General features: G+C 41.4%; 1 protein-coding gene across 2 annotated transcripts in view; it reads left to right on the plus strand.

The window, feature by feature from the left end:
* The window catches only part of ANO4 (anoctamin 4), a 273,092-nt gene that overhangs the window by 2,275 nt on the left and 254,907 nt on the right, over positions 1 to 15,910 (plus strand). For both annotated transcript variants that reach the window (XM_089694243.1, XM_089694247.1), the window contains exon 2: positions 13,933 to 14,013. In XM_089694243.1, the coding sequence (XP_089550369.1) occupies positions 13,933 to 14,013 (81 nt within the window). The remainder of the gene's footprint in view (positions 1 to 13,932; positions 14,014 to 15,910) is intronic.

Consider the following 15,910-nt stretch of genomic DNA (forward strand, 5'->3'; position numbering starts at 1 on the left):
CTTGTGTAAATCAACTCAATTATAAGGAAGCTCCCACTTGTATTTTTGTTTATTAGATCATACAGCTGGAGGAGTGAGACTCTCTCTGCTGCAGCAAGAGTTGAGAGACATCAAGGCTAGGTGTTAAGATTTGGGATCTATTGTGAGGTGATCTAAAGAAAAATGGCCATTGGGGTTGATTTGCTAAAAGCAAATAGACTGTGCACTTTGTATGTGCAGTTGCTCCACAGTTTAGTAAATGAGGTGAAGCAGAATACTCAATCAAAAGAAAAGGAAAATTAAAAAACAGCATTTATCTTACATATGATTGGATGATGGAAGTCAGCAGAGCTTCACCTCATTTACTAAGCTTTGGAGCAACCAGACTTGCAAAGTAAACAATCTATGCACCTTTAGTAAATCATCCCCATTGCATCCTAATCAGCTAAAGAAATCTGCTTGACATCAGATTTTTTAGACTCTCTAAATAATTGTTATAGTTTTCCTTCTTATGAAGCTGGTTTGTAGAATATATTTTATATACATTGCTTTGCATATGTTTCTTTAATACATTTCTTTTACAGCTTATTTTGTAGATATTTGACATTTTGCTTTTCTGATCCTGTGCACTGTGTACATGGGACTTTTTGGTACATTTGTTCACCACTTGCTTCCTAATGATATAGTTTGATAAAAATTAGTGTCCGAAATAAGTGTATAGTAATCTATTCAAATAATTATCATTTTACAGATTCTTCAGGGTGAAATGATTACATTACAATTTCAGTGATTAGGCTTTTAAATGGTCTTGAATATAGCTGAGTACACAGGTCAGAGTAGGACAAGAAATTGATTAAAATGTACATATATGATTTTTTTCTGGAATGTCTGGTACAAGTAGTTTATGAAATACACTATTTGAATTCAGTTTGAAGTGCACCTATCATAAAAAGATCTCACTTTTATTTTTAATCATTAAGGCACATTACCAAATACCACAATGTTTTGGATGAAAAGTACCTCTTTCTTACCATTAGTAACAAAAATCTGAGTTAAATGCTATCACTTGCTATCACTAGAAAAGAGATGGCATGGTTTTTGTGTACTAATTGCATTGTGGTTATTTGACATCATTAGAGGCTGCAAATAGCGTATTGTTTTCAGTTTGTCGTTATTAGTAAGAAAAAAGGGTCAGCATGAATGCAAGTCTGTTTATGTAATAAGCAAATATGGCTGCCTTTCCATATTTACAAAAAATACACGGTAACAATGTTTTTAACACTTTGACTCAACGTGGTAAAGATACTATTTGTTTTGATACATGTTATCCATGCTTGGATATTTTCTTTTAATATGCTGAGCTTAGAATTCTCATTTTTATTTATTTAATAAACTTAGATATATAAGCAGAGTTGTATTAAAGCAGACCTTCAGCCTGGGTTCACACTTGTGCGGTGCGGCCTATCGCATGTGATTTGCGCAGGAACCGCACCGCTTTCCTGTGAATTCTGTGCGGTGCGATTTGAGCCATACATTTTGTATGGCTCAAATCGCACCACATTCCGCACCAAAAAAGATGCAGGGCCCTTTTTTGGTCTGCACTAGAATCGTATCGCATGTGTATTCACACCCATGCGATCCGATTCTTTACAAAGCACCACGTTTTGCGGACCGATTTTGGGTTGTTGTTAACTTAACATACACAACTGCAATGGTTCGCATGGGTGCGATTGTGATGCGATGCAAAATTCGCACAGAAACCGCTGCAAATTCCGCACCGCAACAGTGTGAACCCAGACTCACTCTCTCAATCAACATTGACTATTTTTAATCCTCATGCTGCTAGCATTAGTAAATAGATAGATAGGAAAGTATATCATATTTACTTGTTTTAAACTTTATTTCCTGGATTCCAGGCATAGGCAAGTGACATCATACATCCAGGGGTGGACTGACCATTTGGAAACTCGGGCACTGTCCGAGGGCCTGGGGTCAGTAGGGGGCCCCATGAGGTGCCCCTGGTACCCTTTTCATAGGCTTTTTTTGAGTTTGGGCAAGGACACAAGGGCCCTATGATCCCCTATTGCCCGGGGGCCCAATGAGTTGTCAGTCTGCGCATGCATACATCCCAGGTGCCTTTAGGATGAGAGGAAGGGTTTTCTGAGCTAAGCACACCCTCCCAGCTGAATGTATGAGCTAAGGACAGATGGATTCCAGGAAGTAAATGCTACATGAATCATCTGCCCTTACTCAAGATAGCCATGGCCAGAAATGCTAGAGGGTATTTTTCAAAGCGAAAGCATGAAGACATGGATGGATGGATGGATGGGGGAGGTTGCTTGGAATATTACAAATGCATTAAATATTGTTTTGGTTTATTTGCTGAGGTGCTGTGTAGTTCTGTATATGAAAAGGCAAAAAGAGGGCACACGGGCCTAGTGAATTACCTTTAAAAAAGAAATGTATTGATAAAAAGTCAAATACTCACAAGAGAAATAAAATCAAATGGAGAGCATGTCACAAGAAATGCAGTGTGGTCCAATACCAGGTAGTCTGGTGGGGGACTGTAGACCTCTGGATAGCTGATGGCTGACGCATTTTGAGGTTGTACCTCTTCTTCAGAGCCAAGCTGTGTAGTTCTGCTTTAACTACAAGGCATTTGTTGACTTGTGCATAGGGTGACAATAGGGGGCAGCACCAAAACACAAGATTATTTAAATGATTATTTTTATCCTTGTATAAACACCTTCTCATGGTTGAAAGTAATTCCATCAGCATGCTGGAGGGGAGCGATGGAGGGGGGGGGGGGGCAATGGATCACAAGATACTCTGAAGTTCAAATGCTCTTTCTCTAAAGACTTTTGACTGGTGGACTGAAAAGTATAGCTGTAGCTCTGGCCCCAAGAATACATTTATATTTTAAAAGGAGAAGCAATAATTATCTTATCTCTCTATCACCCTGCTTACTCCTCCAAACAGCAAGCTCCTTGCATTGTGGCACACCCACTTGACTCCTGACTTCCCCCTCCCTCTCTGTGATCTGCTGTGCAGTACACTGTAAGAAGCGAATACACATTCAAATTTGGATACATTTCTTGCATTTAAATTAATGACGTATTAATGAATACAGATCTGCATACATTTGTGCTTTTACAAATACAAATCTGCCTGGATTTCATCTAAAATGTGAACCTGTGTCTATAAGAACCAACCAGAAATGGGAATTTGTAAAAACGTGTAGTAGTGCATAGCTGTGTGTGCTGTTATTCACTTGAATTCTAGATCGTTGGAGCACGTATGTCAATCCAGAGTCTGTGGAAGCTGATGCGTCCGGGGGACACTGAAAACTAAAACTGGAACCCATAAAATCTGGTGAAGCTGTTCATGGTAACCAATCAGCTTCTAAATTCAGATAGTTCAATGAAGATTTGACAATAACACCTAGGAGATGATTGGCTACTATGCACATCTGCACCAGATTCTCCGGGCTCCAGTTTTAGTAAATCTCCCCCTCTCTGTACAGGAAAAGGAGGATAAAATACTCAATTAAAGGAGAAGTGTGGTAAATCTCTTTTGGTCCTACTTCTCCTGTAGGTCACAGGAATGCACTTATTTTTACACTCCTGTGACCTATTTTCAGCCGACAGCAGACTAAAGTCCATTGTTGACTGACATCACTGAGCTGGTCCAGGTTCTGGAGAGATCCTCAGATCCTAACTTTAAATTCAGGGTCCACCCAGATTCCTGACCGGCAGCTGGCCAGCCATCCCTGCCTCTCCAAAGCCCAGCATTTCAGTGAGCTGGAGGGGCAGAGCAGAGAGCAATGACTGACAATCACCACTGCCTGCTCACTGAAGACTGAGAACTAGGGTTGCCACCTCATCCCTTTAAAACCGAACACATATTAGTTACAAAGGTTCTGCATTAAATCAACCACAGAACCTGCGTAATTAATATGTGTTCAGTTTTAAAGGGATGAGGTGCCAACCTTACTGAGAACTGAGCAATCAGCAGTTTTTGATCGCTTGATTCTCAGTCTTAGAGGCGGTGAGGGAAAGATACCCCGACTGAAATATTGACTGCACTACTGTAACAATTCAAGATGGAAGATTCCAGTTTTTACAGGTGCCAACTGGAGATGGGTTCCCTTAATAATAATGGATCTCCTAGATTGTAAACTCTAAGGAGCAGGGCCCTCTGATTCCTCTTGTACCAAATTGTATTGTAACTGTAATGTCTACCTTCATTGTGTAAAACACTGCGCAAACTGTTGGCGCTATATAAATCCTGTATAATAATAATATTAATAATTAATTATGTAAATGTAAAATTTGGCTTTATAATAGCTACAGAAATATGGATGAGCTTTGTGTGGGTAAACACTAGAGTTCCAGAGGGTTATAAAACGCTAGCACAGGGGTTCTCAACCAGGGTTCCATGGAACCCTGGGGTTCGTCCAAAGGTTACTAGGGGTTCCATTAGCAATGAGCAATTTCTACCTCTCAGATAATTTCCCACTGACATCATTGATCCTTTTAGCTACATACAGTATCAGTAAGGGGTTCATTCTTCTCAATGACCACAAGTGTAAGGAGCATTCTTCCCACTGACCATCACACTTATGTACCATGAGTTGTAGATATAGTATTTTTTATCAGGGGTTCCCTGAGATTAGAAAGTTATTTCAAGGGTTCCTCTGTGTTGAAAAGGTTGAGAAAGGCTGCCCTATCATATAGTTCAACTTGTCAATACCACAGTTTTGTAGGTCTACTGTAAAAGCAGAGAAAATGAGGTCTCCTGACTTGCCAGACAGTACAACCCTGTAGGGCTGTGTTAGGGCTCATGTACACTGCAGCTGCTAAACTGACGTTCAGGAACTGTTCAGCGTTTTTTTCAGCAGCCCCTGAACTCTCCCTAATGTTTACCTATGTGTCCGTGTATACATAGTCGTTTACAGGAAGTTGAGTTTACAGTCGTTTTTTTGAACGCACCAAACTTGCGTTCAGGAGTAGATTTAACCAGTGTTTCAAATGCCAAATGCTTATAAATACGGTTTATCGCGCTTATAAGTGTTTGCGTTTAGAAGCGTTTTTTAACTGTTCCATATCCAGATGCTGTCCAGAGCCTTTTTTCTTCATCAAAAATGCATGCAAAGCGTTTTCCATGTATTCAAATGGATCTAGTACACCAGCACAGTCACTTGCAGGTTTCGCATGAAGGAAAAAATGGTAGAATGTGCTGCATTATGTTCATGATGGGATCCATAGTGAATACAACCAGAAAAGACAGGTCATCTCAACACATACTGCTCTCTCTGCTTCTGCTCTCTCTATTTCTCTCAAAATGTCTGAAATAGTTAATTATTTACTATTTTTCAGTGCATTCTGGGCATTTGGGAAGGCATAAACACGGCTAAACTGATTTTTTTAACCTACGTTTTGCAGCAGTCAGTTTCCATCATTCAGAAGAGTTTTCGAAACACCCCATGTACATGAGCCCTTAGTCTCAGAACTTAAAGGACAGAAATACAGATCCTTTGTAGGGTGTGTCTTTTATCAGTTTGGTTAGCTGTTTGCCTGGAGTTCCACTTTAATATGGTAGTACAAAGTATAGGACAATGAAGATGGGTATAATTTAGAACAGTGTTTCTCAACCTTTTTTCAGTCAAGGCACCCTTTAAAATTAGGGACAGTCCCAAGGCACCCTTTAAAATTAGGGACAGTCTTTAGGCACCCCATTCTAAAATAGGGTGCCTGTAGACTGTCTATCATTTTAAAAGAGCACCCCTTTCTAAAACGTGAAAAACTATTCTAATAGTTTTATATAACGCAGCAACACACACACATATAGAACACCCAACATTGGAGGTGATTTATTCTTCCAAAGCAAATTCACTTTTGCACACTGGTACTGACTAGTATTCCTATGTTTCTCTTCTCCCTCAGTTTTTCTCCATCACTGAGCTAATGTGACCCCAGCACTGATGGAGAGGGGTAGGGGAGAGTCAAACAAGGATGCTCTGCAGACAGATGACATCCTCCTTATCAACTGATGATGTCAATGGTTTTCAGGATGGCGGCAGCTAGAAGGTCGTAATGGTGCACAATGAAAACCTGTGGCTTTGTGTAACTAAAAGGCAAGCTTGTCCCACCCACTGGCTTGTATACAAGTTTTGAGCAATTTATAGACAAGGCCAATGCACCCCTGAAGAAACCTCAAGGCACCCCAGGGTGCCAGGGCACCCTGGTTTAGAGGCTGATTTAGAACATACTGTAATTGGCTAGAGGGTGTTCCTTACTAAATAAACGTTAGTGTGAAAAGAAACCAATATCATTTTTCTCTGTGTCAATTTAGGATATCTGTATATAAATCAAGCTAATCTCTCTCCCGAGCTCCATTACTGACTTTGAAAACTGTACCACGAAGTAAACTAAGAAACTTGGTATATAAAAGATACATAGAATCCCCCAGGTTGCCCATTATATTCGATGCTATACTTGCACAGATGGAAGCGGATGAACGTTCTAATATTGATGAACTGAACCCTATGTCTACCTTTATTTTATTGACGTGCTGCATTTAATGCTGAGCTATTTAGACTCATGAAGTGTTACTGTCAAGTGAACCTTTGATGTTCGAAAAAAAAAACTTGCTGACAAAACGCCGAGGAATATGGCAGCCTTTCCCTGACCTTATGATGTTCGTATTTATTTGTTGCTGTTGTTAGATTCTACTAGATCAGCTGTGTCCTCCTGGGCTGGGAAGAAAGATTAATGCTGGGGATTTGTCTACAGCTTGGGCGGGCTGGATACAGTTACAGATAAGCAAGTAATTGGATCATTTGGGACGCTTCTAAATGCCATTTCCTTATAGAAAGCTTAACTAGCTAATGGAGGCTTAGTGGTGATGTGCTGCACTATAAATTTTTAATTTGTCACATTTAGGGACAGTTAGGCCTCTTTGAGCTGGAAGAGCTTTTATATTTTATATATATTTTGAAGAGTGCAGGCAGCATTAATATTGTATGGGGATGTAGTCACAATGGAAGGAAAGTGAATAATGCCATCACTGAAAGTAGTGGAATCATTTGATATGTGGCTGGAGCAGAAAGGCATCATGCAGCTAGCTACAGCCTGTGCAAAACATGCTAATCTGTGACTAATAGGAAGTTAGTACATTACATTAGCCGCTTCTCCGGGGCTAACGGAGACGATTTGACTCCAAACAACAGACTATTGTTTAATCACTTACCCTCCTGAGGATTTACCCCCCTTCCTGACCAGGCCATTTTTTTCAATACAGAGCTGCGTTATTTTAACTGACAATTGCGTGGTCATGCAACGCTGCACCCAATTGAAATTTATGTCCTTTTTTCCCCCACAAATAGAGATTTTATTTCAGTGGTTATTGATTGCCTCTGCGGTTTTTATTTTTTGCACTATAAACAAAAAAAACCCGACAGTTTTGAAAAAAAAAATACTTTTGACTTTTTGCTGTAAAAAGTAAAAAAATTTTATAAAATCAAATTCTGTCATAAATTTAGGCCAAAATGTATTTTGCTACTCGTCTTTGCTGAAAAAAAAATCCCAATGTGTATTTGATCGCCTCTGCGCTTTTTATTTATTGCACTATAAACAAAAAAACGACAATTTTGTAAAACAAAAACAATTCTTTTGACTTTTTGCTATAAAACATGTCCAGTAGAAAAATTCAAAAAATCAAATATTGTCATACATTTAGGCCAAAATGTATTCTGCTACATGTCTTTGCTAAAAAAAATCCCAATACATGTAAATTAATTGGTTTACGTGAAAGTTATAGCGTCTATAAATGGCGGTATATATACTGGAATTCTTTCGTTTTTTAATACTAATAATGGCGGCAATCAGCGACTTATAGCGGGACTGCGGCGGGCATTCTAACACTGGGGGGAACTGATTAACTGCCACTGACATCCCCAGTGACACTAATACATTGATCAGTGCTAATAAAAAGCACTGACACTGTACTAATGACACTGGGCAGGAAGGGCTAACATCTGGGGGGATCAAAGGGTTAGCTGTGTGCTGTGTGTGTTTTGCTATTTTGTCTTTGTGTGCTTTACTGTGTAAGCATGCTGCTTTGTATTACAAATGCAAACCAAGGTGCTGGTGCTGACAGGGAAGAGATCTGTATTGTTTACATGCAGACCTCTCCCCTTGTCAGTGTTCCTCCGCAATCTCTGGGTGCCGGCGGGGAATTCCTGGCCGGGAACCAGTGATTGACAGCTGTAGCTGTCAATGGCAGCGCAGGTAGGGCGGCACGCTTCCCCTACCTGGAAATTCAAAATCACTATATATATACATGATTTTGTGCAGCCCTGCCGCCCTGTAGCAGCAGTTCTGCTATAGGGCGGTTGAGAAGCGGTTAACTGATCTTAGGTGATTGTAAAGGAACATTTTTCATTTTAAAAAAATAACAAACATGCTATAATTACCTGTTCTGTGTAATGGTTTTGCACAGGGCAGCCCCTATTCTCCTCTTCTTGGGTCACCTGCAGGTGATTCTGGCTCCTCCCACTACCCAGTGCCCCCATAGCAAGCAGATTGTTTTGGGGGCACTCATGCATGCTCGCTCCCCAGCTGGATCTGTGTGTCCATAGACATACAACAGAAATAAGATATACTATATAATTTATCAAGTGATAAAGTGGTGTGACCACGTTAACACTAGAAATTCTGGATGAACCCTCTGCACACTGCTATATACCCTTTCTAGCAAACTTTGTGATAAAGAACAAGGGTTTTTAGTTCACACATTGTATTACATCTTTATGCTGGCCAACTGCATCAAAGTAATCCCTCTATGGACAGCCCTACACTGCTCTGCAAATGCTACTGTGGACACATTGCCAATATGGGGCAAACAGACACAAAGTGGGGAAGAGCTACTAGGTCCAGGTCAGGCCACTGACCTGCAATGCAACAGAAATAAGTTATACCTGTGCTCAAATCCCAATAGTGTGTACATGTATATAATTTAAGTGCTACAGGGATGTAACCACATGTTGACACTTGAAATTCTGGATGAACCCTCTGCACGCTGCTATATACCCTTTTTAGCAAATTTTGCAATAAAAGACAAGGATTTTTAGTTCACAAATGGACACAGAAAGCCGACGGCTCAGCCCTGACAACCCCCCCCGCTCCTTTCTCACTGGCTGTGATTGACATCAGCGGGAGTCAATGACTCCTACTGCTGTCTCTGAGCCAATGAGGAGGGAGAGAGCAAAGAGAACCTCGGCTCTTTTGCACATTTCTGGATCTAGATCGGGTTCTGTGGAGCATCTGCTGCATACAGAAAGATTTTTACCTTATATAGTGCTATCTTGTTGAGTGTGGCTAGTTTTGTGGCTATTTTCCTGCACAGCCAGGCAACACGCATTTTCCACTCTTGCATCCAAAGTCTGATGACTGATGATATAAATAGATAAAGTGAAAAGTTGGGATTCATTGCACTTTATTTATTTATATCATCAGTTATATCACTAAATGCGTTAGATACATTTACATGCGTTTGTCTTTTTTATAAAAAAAAAAATTATTGCACATTTATATTGGATTATACACATTTTAGTTGTGCTACACTTTTTCTATAATAATATATATAACAAATAAGTCATACTTACCTGCTGTGTGTAGTGGTTTTGCACAGAGCAGCCCCAGTCTTCCTCTTCTGGGGTCCCCTGCGAGTGCTCCTGGCCCCTCCCCCCTACCAGGTGTCCCCACAGCAAGCAGATTGCTATGAGGCCCCCAAGCAGGCTCGCTCCTGAGCAATGTGTCCTTTCACACACAGAACGGCTGCTCAGCCCTGTCCCCTCTCTCTCCTCATTGGCTCACTGGCTGTGATTGACAGCAGTGGGAGCCAATGAGGAGGGAGAGTCCTGGGAGAGGTGAGGCTCTCGTGCACATCGCTGGATCGCGATGGGGCTCAGTTAGATATTAGGGGGGCTGAGGGGGCTGCTGCACACAGAAGGTTCTTTACCTTCATGCAAATAATGCATGAAGGTAAAAAACGTTCAGTCTTTACAACAAACAGGGGCGGACTGACCATTTGGAAACTCGGGCACTGCCTGAGGGCCCGGGGTCAGTAGGGGGCCTCATGAGATGCCCCTGGTACCTTTTTCATAGGCTTTTTTGAGTTTGGGCAAGGACATAGGGGCCCCATGATCCCCTATTGCCCGGGGCCCCATGAGTAGTCAGTCCACCCCTGACAACAACTTTAAAGTGACACTAAACTCTTACTTTAAAAATACTTCTTTGGCTTTCAGCATCCTCCAAATGTCCTAGTTCCTTTTTTTGCTGCTGTGATCTGACTTCCTGTTAGAGGGTGGCTACATTTGTTCTCCATGGTCCCACCGCATTTAGGAACATAGCCACCCTCTCTTGCTCACTCTTCATGGAGATGGACTATGGACTCTGGGATTTTGTGATGTGTAGTGTGCATAGAGCAGTGCACAAGACCGCAACTAATGTGCACTACTTGTTTCAAACAAATGGAAGGGAGAGGGAAAATTAGAGGTTTGGGAGCTCACAGAGCACATTTCAAGGAGGCAAAAAAACCCAGTAAGAAATAATTTCATGAAAAATAGATTACAGGACCATTAAGTAGTGGATGCATATAGATTATATTCAGAGAATAAGGATATTGTTTTTATCACTTGTTGGATTCTTATGTCTTTTGGAGACTTTATTGTTGAGATTTGTGCTTATGTATCTAGATCAGAATACCTGTGGTGGTCAGTATGAGGGGGTCCCATCTTATTAGTTTTATAGTATGGAGCATGCAAAAGGGGGAGCTGGAACAAGCAAAGTTGGGTGGGAAACACTGTAAAACTTCTATGTGGACAAGAACAGTCAGTGAAAATGGCTGGGATATGTCCCTGTTGGCATGTCCAAGAAATAGGAATCCTGGGCTGAAAAATGTACCAGACACCATCTAAAGCTAGAAATAACTTTTGGGTGACCTGGATATTTAAAGAACTCCATGAAAAAATGTTCTCTCATGCAGTGTGGTTGTGCCTACACTGCATGGTTTAACTGCTCGAAAAGTTATACTTACCTGATCCTTCGATCCTCCGGAAAACCACGCTCCCCCATGTCTAGTGGTGGACTGCTCCTGCCATCTTCACATCCAGAACCAATGCATGGATGTAATGACATCAGGAGCTGTACATTCACAAAACCGCTAGTGTGTGGGGGCGGGGGGGTACAGGAGCCACGAGGACTGATCTTGTGCTCGGATTGGGTAAGTATATTACTGCTCTGCAATCCCCTATTTTCCCATGGGGAAAATAAACATTTTGCTAGGAGTTCTTCTTTAAATATGCTAGCTATGGATCCCAGGCTTTGAGAATTTAAAGCAAAGAATAATCTGGCTACATGGAGACACTAATTTAAAGTTCTTTCACACTGGCAGTGATGCTTACTGCCCTTTTCTTTTAAATTGCCAAGCATTTGGTTTGCAATTGAGATGCAGCCCCATTGATCTCAATGGGTGAGTTGGACATTTGGCATCAACTGTCAAACCCTGCAGCCCATGTTAAAATTGCCATGGCTTTGGAGCATCGCAGTCACAGCATATGTACAGCTCTGTCAGGCTGGAATGTTTTTGTTCTTAAACTTACTTTATTGAAAAAAAAAAGTGCATATACAAATTATACCTGTCAAGCCAATACAAAGGCAAAATACTATGCAGAAAATAGTGTATACAAAGGAAATTGTCACAGCTCTGGAGTATCAAAGCCTGTAAATTCAACACATACAGCAGCAGCAAACAGGTACATCTATGTATAAGAATAATCAGAAAAATCAAACAAGAAAAAAAAAACTTACATTAAACAAGCAACAAAAAAAAGAAACAAACGAAAAAAAAAAAAAACAAGGTTCACGCCCAAGCGTTTTCTGAAGTCTGGCACACACTAAGTTTTTTTTCGTTCCAACCCAGCGAACTGAACGTAAAATAACTGACAGATTGCTGTACTAATCCAAACGATGTTGGTGCAGCGATCTTCCCTACTGTGCTATTGTGTTCTGACAGGGGGACTACCTCCCCACCAGAACACAACTGGGCAGCATTCACAGAGTATAAGGTGACTCATGAGCCGGCAACTTGTCCTCCCGATAAAAGTACTTTATTCATAAAGGGAACAGTGTGCAAGTTACAGCCACTTACACATTTTGGTAAAAACCCATATTCATAGCCATTGGCTGCAAAGATGGTCACAATACAAGTAGACAGCAACTTGGAAAGCTTCTTAATGGAAATCTTTATTGGTTACATAAAAACAGGATCCAAAAAGTTGACGCGTTTCGACTTCACAAAGCCACGCTAAGCTATGGGTATGCTATGAATAAGGCTTTGTGATGCAGAAACGCGTCAGTTTATGGATCCTGTATTTATGTAACCAATAAAGATTTCCATTAAGAAGTTTTCGAAGTTGCCGGCTACTTGTATGGTGGATATTTGCTGTGAGGAGTGGATGCCTCAGCCAGAGCCAGTGCACGGGTCTCCTGTGTCCATGCGGTGAATAGAGCTGTTAAGCTTGGGTAAGATTTGTTTTCATACGCTGACTCGATGCTGGTCAGCTGCTGGCTTTCAATCAAGATCGTTCAACAGAAGCCGGTTGTGAGATGGGCTTCTGTGGGATAGTCTGCTGTACATATGGGCTGAAAGCCGTCCGTTTTCTACTGTAACGGATTATTTTGGCCGATATTAGGCTCATGTGTATCCAGCATTAGTCACTGGGCTTTTCAGATAGTTGATGCACTGTAATATCTGTATCTGTATTAAATAGGAAAAACACTAAAATCTATCTCTCTACCCCTCGCCTCACTCCTTCAGTCTCTGCCTGAATCACTAGCCTTCTGAACGACATATCAGACTGGATATCACTCCACTTCCTCAAATTAAACCTTGCCAAAGCCGAGCTCCTAGTTCCCCCCAGCCCGCGCCCCCCCCCCGACCTCTCCATCACGACCAACAACGCCACCGTCATCCCCACCCCGCAAGCCAGAGTACTAGGTGTCATTCTAGACTCCAGTCTGTCTTTCCAGCCCCAGATCCAATTGCTGACAAATTCATGCAGACTCCACCTCCGCAACATCTCCAAAATACGTCCGTTCATAACTCCAGAAACTACAAAGCAACTCATTCACTCCCTTATCATATCACGACTTGACTACTGCAACTCCCTCCTCACCGGCCTACCCCAGCACAGGCTATCCCCGCTTCAGTCTATCCTGAATTCTGCAGCCAGACTCATCCACTTTACCAACCGCTCCGCATCCGCCACCCCCCTCTGTCAATCCCTCCACTGCCTTCCGATTGCCCAACGCATAAAATTCAAATTATTAACATTGACGTACAAAGCTATTCATAACACTGCCCCTAACTACATCACCGATCTGGTATCCATCTACCACCCAAAACGCACTCTCCGCTCCTCACAAGACCTCCTACTCTCTAGTTCCCTGGTCTCCTCTTCCCATGCCCGTCTCCAGGACTTCTCGAGGGCTTCCCCCATCCTCTGGAACTCACTACCCCAATCCATCAGACTGTCACCTACCCTCTTCACCTTTAGGCGCACCCTGAAAACCTATCTCTTCAGAGAAGCATACCCCGCCCTCACCTAATTGCTGATCTCCTCCGCTCTTCCCACCACTCCATCCCCCACAGCTATCTCCTCCTGTACCACTCTCCCCTCCCTCCTAGATTGTAAGCTCCAAGGAGCAGGGCCCTCGAACCCCTCGTGTATTGTATTGTTACTGTACTGTCTCGTGTACTGTCTCCCATTATAATGTACAGCGCTGAGCAAACTGTTGGCGCTACATAAATACTGTATAGTAATAATAATAAAATCTTCTAGCTAGTTTCATCCCTTGAAGTTCTCATGCAATGTTTGTTATTTTGCAGACACGGATCCAAACAGTGGAAGCTACAATAACCTCTCTAGTGGGACAAGTTACTACAGCTGCGTCAGTCAGATCACTATAGGTAAGAAGGAATGTGCGCATATAAAACCTTTATGATCAATGTGCTCAGTTTGGTGTGTATTGCTAGAGAGTTTTTCTTTTTCTTGGGAGAGTGCATGTGATCAGCACAGGGCCAATCAGCCCTGTCCAGACAGAGGTCAGGGGTTCTGCATATTCCTAGAGCAAAATGAAAACCTATCCTACAAGATTTAACCAGTGCTTGGCTAGACACTGATAGAAGTCACAAGACTGCACTAACTGCTGATGAGAAAAGGTTTTTAGCAGTTTATATTTACTAAAATAATTGCACTTCCATGTTGTGTGTACTGTGGGAGGCCAGATATAGTGAATGCAGGGTCCTGGGTTTAGTAACACTTTAAGCTTTGATAATAAAACCTGGAAGCTGATTGGTTTCTGTGCACAGCTGCACCAGATTTTTTCCCTCTCCAGTTTTAGTAAATCAACCTCTATGTGTTTTAGGGGAAAAATGTGCCACCACTTGTGAGTGAGGCAACATCACAACAGATATTCTTTCAGTTCATTGCTAGCTATTTCTTGCGAAAGGCTGTTTAGGCCGGCCATACATGGGTCAATTTCCGAACGATTTTACGTAAAAAAATTGGACCTAAGAATAATTGGCCAAATTTCACTCTGTTAGTGGTGCAATGGCACTGGCCGATTTTCGTGGTTCCTCCCCATTTCGTTTATCGGGCATGCTGAAAAATTCGTGAAAAATGACTGATTTTCAAAATCATTGGTGGCACCATTGGATTACAGAATGAAGAATGTTTTCAATTTTCAATCGAAAAATCATTTGGAATTCGACCCATGTATGGCCTGCTTTACACAACCTATTTCTCAGTATTCTGCCGTAGAACCTTCTCTACATACATGCCATAAAATACCATGGGGTATTTGCAGCAGAGGTAAAGCTCTGCGGACTTTCTTCATCCAATCACGTGTAACCCAAAATGTGTTTATTTCAATTTTCTTTGCATGTGATAGTGGGAAATTTCACCACATTCACTAAAGTCTTGGGCCCTTGCAAAGTGCAACTTCCCTTTGCAAAGCAAATAGCCTATTTGCTTTTAGTAAGTCAATTACTTTATGTTGACAAACAGAGAAAGTGGGGGAGATTTACTAAAATTGGTGCATTTGGAAGCTGGTGCAACTGTGCATGGTAACCAATCAGCTTCTAACTTCAACTTGTTTAACCACTTCCCGTCCAGCCCATGTATATAAACGGCTGGACAGGAGCAGTGCAGGAGCGGTGGCCGTTTATATCCGTGGGAGCACGCAGCACTGCGATCCAGTGCCCGCTGTGTCCTCTGGATCATTGTACGGGACCTCTGTGTGAGGTGCCGATCATGTGATCACTGATTGGCCAATCAGTGATCACATGAAGAGTAGTAAGCAAAATGTCACTTCTGACATCATTGCTTACTACGTGTGAAATCTGTGAATGATCACAGAGATCACATAGTACCAGGCTATTCACAACAGTCTTGTACCATGTGACAAGCTGTGATTGGTCACAGCTTGTCACATGGTACAAGACTGTTGTGAATATTTCTCAATGACTACAAGAATGCAGCCAGAGAGAAGGAGAAATGATTGCTTTTACAGCCTTTATGGGTGTAAAAGCAATCTGTGTAAAAAAAAAAAAAAAATCATCACCATGGTGACTCTGTACTGCTAGGGTGACAGTATGTAAAAAAAAAAAAAAACATAAATAATATAAAAAAATAAAATATAAATGTAAACATTTTTCTGGAAAAATTATGTTTGGTTATAAACTAATTTGGGTTATTTTTTTTTTTACTAAAAAGATAATTGAATACATTTTGGCCAAGATTTATGAAGAAAGATTATTTATTTGCAAAATTGTATAAGAAACACACTTCTAAAAATTTTGGACT

The sequence above is a fragment of the Staurois parvus genome, unplaced genomic scaffold (assembly GCF_062004578.1).
Source record: "Staurois parvus isolate SC_StPar_1 unplaced genomic scaffold, SC_StPar_1.0 ptg000025l, whole genome shotgun sequence".
NCBI classification, from domain to species: domain Eukaryota; kingdom Metazoa; phylum Chordata; class Amphibia; order Anura; family Ranidae; genus Staurois; species Staurois parvus.